General features: G+C 52.1%; 1 protein-coding gene across 1 annotated transcript; it reads right to left on the bottom strand.

The window, feature by feature from the left end:
• Positions 1-1486: 1486 nt before the first annotated feature.
• On the bottom strand, positions 1487-2938 carry LOC133629298 (inositol 1,4,5-trisphosphate receptor-interacting protein-like 1). The gene has a single exon (XM_062019955.1). The coding sequence runs from the start codon at positions 2936-2938 to the stop codon at positions 1487-1489; it is 1452 nt and encodes a 483-aa protein (XP_061875939.1).
• Between the last annotated feature and the right edge of the window lie 2982 nt (positions 2939-5920).

Below are 5920 nucleotides of genomic sequence, written 5' to 3'. Positions count from 1 at the left end.
GGATGGCTGCTGCTGCCTCACGGATCTTGCCATGGGATGTGTAGGAAAGGACCAAACCAAGGCAAAGGGTGAGATCAGGTGGTTTCTGGAGGAACAGAGGTGGGAAAACAGAGAGAAAAGGGGTTGAAAGGAGCAGGTCACACGTAAACAGGGGGCTGATCAGTCCACTTCTGTGGCCTTGCCTTGCAGCTGATCACCACAGCCTGTCCTGCTTTCCCAATACCTGCACATCTGACAGGGCCAGTGTCAGACAACTGTCAGATGGAGCCGCTGCTAACCAAGGCTGAGTGCTGGAGGTAACTCCTCCTCAAATACGTGATTAACATATTTGAGAAGGGGAAGCAGTTGCTGTGTAGGTGGTAAGCCACAGGAGAAAAAGGGGGTGAGAATGTCAGAACACCACCTCTGCAGATACCAAGGTCAGGGGAGATGGAGTGGAAGGAGGTGCCTAGGCACTAGAGGAGAGATTCCCCTGCAACCTGTGGTGAAAACCATGGTGAAACAGCTGTGCCTCTGCAGCCCCTGGGAGTCCACAGTGGAGCAGAGATTCACCTGTAGCCCATGGAGAATCCCACACCAGAGCAGGTGGATGTCCCAGAGAGGCTGTGACTGCCTGGGAAGGAAGTTCCTGGCAGGACATGGGAACCTGTGGTGAGTGGAGCCCACGCTGGACTGGGTTTGCGGTCAAGGCTTGTGACCCCATGGGGAAACCACGCTGGAGCGGTCTGTTCCTGAAGGGTTGTTTTCCTCTGGATGAAACCCACGCTGGGACAGTTCATGAAAACTGTGGCCCATGGGAAGGATGTATGTTGGAAAAGTTCATGGAGGACTATTTCATGTGGGAGGGACCCTACACTGTACTAAGGACAGTGTGAGGAGTCTTCCCCTGAGAGAAAACAGCAACAGAGACCATCCGTGATAAACTGGCTGTAGCCCTCATTCCCAATCCCACTCTGCTGCTCTTGGGGAGGAGGTAGAAACTCAGGAAGAAAAGAGGTGTGGGGGGAAGCATTTTAAGATTCAGTTTTATCTCTCATTTCCTTACTCAATTTTGACAGTTAACAAATCCAACCATTTCTGCAGCAGTTTGGTCTGTTTTGTCTATGATGACAATTGCTGAGTTATCTCCCTGTCCTTATCTTGACAAAGTATTAATCTGTGGAGGATGACAAATGATTCCAATTGCCCCAACATAGGGACATCAGTGAAATCAGAGACCACTGCCTCAGCTGTTCTGCCAAATGCTCCCTGCATCTGGGCAGCCCAGCATTCAGCAGCCTGTGTCTGCCTTCCCCACAAAGGGATGCACAGACACTCACAGCCTCAGTGTTTGTTCAAACAGACATTTATTCAACTGTGTCTTCAAACAACTAACTATGTACATGGTCAAGCTCCCAGAGGCAATGGGCTCCATTTTTCCTCCTACATGAGGTGTCCATCTGCCGTCAGCTGTGAGCCTCACCAACAGAGCTCTGCCTGGAGACTTCTATCGCTTTCCGTAGATCAGCAGTCTTGCAAGCTTATCTTTCAGCTTATCAAAGTCACGCAGAGCCTTGGCATGGGCAGCCGTATCCTCCACCAGGTGCTGGAAGAGGTTGAGTGGTTCAGCCTCTCGGAAGCCTGGTGGCAAGACAATCTCCTCTGGCACATTCTCATTCCCAAAGAAGAAGTGGTTGAGGCACCTCTCCTCCACGCAGTGGCCCAGGTACCGCATGATTTCCCCCAGGCGCAACAGGAAATGCCTCCTGCGCCAGCCTGACTGGGGTGTGCTGGCCATGAGGTGCATCACTACTGTCTTCATGATATACGTGGAAAAGCTGTATCCCAGCAGGATGCGGGTGCAGAGATGCAGGCAATGGAGGTGGTAGCTGCCAGGCTTCCAGGCCACATGCCTGAAGAACTTCACCTCTGCCACAGCACAGCTCTCAAACCACATCATGCTTGGGGTGAAAACAGCGTCAGGTGAGGTCTCGCTGGTCACAAAGATGTCTGAGTCACCTTGCTGCACCCCAAAGATCAACTCAAAGGTGAGGATTTTCTGTCTGCAGTTTCTCACCTCAAATTTGCAGGAGCGCCTAGAGGGCAGCATCACAAGGGGTTGTGAACGTGACAGAAGAAAGAAGCTCCAGGCTGATACCATCAAGTGACAGAACCAGCAGGCAGTTTTCTCCACATCCAGGTAGTGGTCAGTGCAGAGGTGGTCAAAGAAGTTGGTGACCTCATCACTCCTCCATTCTTGCTCGGGGTGATGGAGGAAGCAGAGCACGTCTCCTGTCGGCTCCTCTCCACTGCAGGTGCACTCCGGCTGCACACGGATGTGAAAGCCCCTTCCCGGCAGCTCCTGTGCAGTGTCAGGCTCCAGGTGGAAGGAGTACCCTTGGGGGGCCTTCAGGGGCACAAGCATGCGGTGTGTGATGTCCTTCTCACAAGGATTCCAGCCTTCAAAGCTGCTGCCCACCCCGATGGCTGGCTGCAGCACCAGGGAGAAACTTTCTGCCAAGATTTTTTGGCTGATTAAGACAAATCTGTCCATCAGCTTCTTTGCCGTCTCACTCTGTGAAGCCAGGTTCTGAACTTGCCACTGTATGTGTTTGTCTAAAAACCCTACAAAGTCATATCTTTCATTTTCCACTTTCACCTGCTCATTGTTGCTGCTGGAGCTCTCCTCTCCACTGCTGTGGTCTGGCTCATGGCTCCTTTTCCTGAGCCACCAGAGGAGCCCCAAGAGCAGAACCAGGACTGCAGCAGCGACCCAGAATTGCCAGTGCTGCAAGCCATGAAGAAGCATGGCTCCCCAGGCAAAGCCATACTGCCCCTGGTGTGTCTGCTCCAGCTGCTCCATCAGCTGAGTGGTCTCCAGGCTCAGCTGCAACTCAGTCTGCTTCAGGCGCTGGCGCGTGACTTCATCCAGTGCATCGCTGACCGGCTGTGGTGCCATGATAAGGAATGACACAACAAAGAAACATATGAGCTCCATGGCCTGCAGGAGGGGGGATAGAATAGATTTAGAGGGGTGGGAAGGAGGGAGCTGGCAGTGGGGAAAACAGGGCTGGGAGAGGGGTCAGGTTGGAGAGAGGCTGAGGCAGGGGGGAGGCACAAGGCCTGCACCAGCCCTGCCAGCGACTGAGCCCTGGGTGACGCACCTGAGCCCACCCCTGAGGCCCACGTTCCTGCCCCAGTTCCCCTCTCCCTGCTCCCTGCACACTCACCGCTGTCCCAGTACGTACTGGACCCGTGCTGCCTACGGGGCCCCTTTTATAGCCGCCCCTCGCTGACATGACCTCTGATGTCACAGCCACTGCAGCGCCTCATGGCAATGGTTGCCGGGCAACTGAGGCTTGAGGCCCCTGAAGGAGGACAACCTGGGAAACTACAGGCTGATGAGCCTCAACTCCAGCCCTGGAAAGGTGACGGAATAACTCATCTTGAATGTTATCACTACACATATGAAGGAAAAGATCATTATCAGGGGGAGTCACTAAGGGGAAATCCTGTTTGCCCGACCTCATAGCTTTGTATGAGGGCATAACTGGTTGGTTAGATGAGGGAAGAGCAGTAGATGTCATCTACTGCAAAGATCAGGAGTTAATCCATTAAGTCCATTGCAAAGGGCAAGGCAGAGTGAAACATACCCGTGTGGAATGTGCAGCACTGTAACAGGCCACAGCAGCAGTGGCAAGAAAGACCTGACCACCCCAGCACAAGCCAGGAGTAAAGCATACACATGGCCTGCCAGGGGCTTTTCATACCCATGGAGCCAGTCCCACTGGAGGTGTGATTGGCAGCCCTAAGGACAAACTTTGCACCAGACAGACTTTGGTGGGGTGGTAGAGCTGAATCCTAGACTAAGTGCAGCCACTATGGGTTGAGTTCCTCTGTGCAAGCATGATACAGCAATAGCTCTCTCATCCTACTGTACCAAGTTGTCTGGGCGCTGGCATCTCCTCAGTGTTCAGTCCTGGCCAAAGTATCAGCTCAGAGGAGAATATATCATGGTATTCCTGCAGGAGACTACTGAAATCAGTGGCTGATGACACTGCTGAAGCCTTTGCAGTGAGTTTGGCAGGCTTGGGGTGGGAGCTAGTGGCATGGTGGGGAGCAGATTTGACTGAAGTAGCATTTTGTAGAGTCATTAAACAAAGTCACTAGTAGCAACTTCAGTCTGAGGCCAGAGCTTATTCAGATCCTTTTTTTCATGCACTCTCCTCATCTTGATTTCTACCTTTACCACTGGGACAAGAGAAAAGGCTTTGGTAGAGTCAGAGATAGTGGGAAGGTTTCATTCCAAGGGTGATGGGTTGGTTTATTTCTGCCAGGGCTAGACCTTCCTCCAGAAAAGGCTGAAATCCCTGGAGTCCCAGTTCACATGCTTTGACTGCTCTGAGATGAGCCACAAGCTGCAAGAGATGTTTGGCAGGCTGGAGGCAGATCACAGAAAGCACACATCTAAAACCAGGGTGAGCCATTAAGTGGGTAAAGTCTCTTAGCCACATCAATCACAGCCTGTGTTTGTCAAGCAGATTAAAATAGCATGTACACAAAAAAACATCTGGTAGTGAATGGTGGAAGAGTTGCTGTTTCCAAATAACACACTTCCTGGGATGATGCGTGTTTCATGAAACAATTAATGGAAACTGGTGTGCAAATGTTATGACGCTGTATTGTTTCAATATTGTTTATCATGCAATAGTTATTACAGTATTATTATTGTGCATTATTCTTTATTCTTGAAATTATTGCAGTATTATTTCACTATTTCTTATAGAATGTAAGGTTTTGACAAGTTGGTGATGGGACCAGAGGAAGAGAGAGAAAGCCTAGGCGTGAAGGAAAGCCTCTCTCCATCATTTTTGAACAATCATGCAGGACAGGTGAGGTGTCTGAGGGCTGGAGACAGGCCAATGGCACTCACTGCAGGCTGCAACAAGGGCAGGAAGGACGAGCCAGGAAACCACAGGCTGGTCAGCCTCACCTCCATCCCTGGAAAGGTGATGGAACAACTCATCCTGAATGTCATCACTAAACATACAAAGGAAAAGATGGTTATCAGGGGGAGTCAACATGGATTCACCAAGGGGAAATCCTGCTTGCCCAACCTGCTGCCTTCTAGGAGTGCATAACCGGCTGGCTGGATGAGGGGAGAGCAGTGGATGTCATCTACCTTGACTTCAGCAAGGCTTTGTACACTGTCTCCTACAACATCCTCATCAGAAAGCTCAGGCAGTGTGGCTTGGATGAGTGGACAGTGAGGTGGATGGAGAGCTGACTGAATGACAGAGCCCAGAGGGTGGGGATCAACAGCACAGAGTAAGGTTGGAGGCCTGTGGCCAGTGGAGTTCCACAGGGATGGGTTCTGATGCCAATATTGTTCAACATCTTCATCAACCACCTGGATGAGGGGACAGAGGGACCCTTAGCAAGTTCCCTGCTGGCACCAAACTGGGAGGACTGGCTGACTCCCCAGAGGTTGTGCTGCCACTCAGTGGGATCTCGACCGGCTGGAGAGTTGGGCAGAGAGGAACCTCCTGAGGTTCAACAAGGACAAGGGCAGAGCCCTGCAGCTGGGAAGGAACAACCCCCTGCACCAGGACAGGCTGGGGGTGACCTGCTGGAGAGTAGCTCTGCAGAGAGTACTGGGTGGTAATAAACTGAACATGATCCAGCAAAGTGCCCTCGTGGGCAAGAAGCCAATGGCATTCTGGGATGCACCAAGCAGAGTGTGGCCAGCAGGTCGAGGGAGGTTCTACTCCCTCTCTACTCTGCCCTAGTGAGGCCTCATCTGGAGTCCTGCGTCCAGTTCTGGGCCCCCAGCTCCAGAGGGACAGGGAACTGCTGCAGAGAGGCCAGTGCAGGGCCACCAAGATGATCTGGAGACTGGAGCATCTTTCATACGAGGAAAGGCTGCGGGACCTGGGGCAGA

This window comes from Colius striatus, unplaced genomic scaffold (genome assembly GCF_028858725.1).
Source record: "Colius striatus isolate bColStr4 unplaced genomic scaffold, bColStr4.1.hap1 scaffold_38, whole genome shotgun sequence".
NCBI lineage: Eukaryota > Metazoa > Chordata > Aves > Coliiformes > Coliidae > Colius > Colius striatus.
The sequence above is the reverse complement of the archived record's forward strand: the minus strand, read 5'-3'. Positions and strand labels throughout refer to the sequence as shown.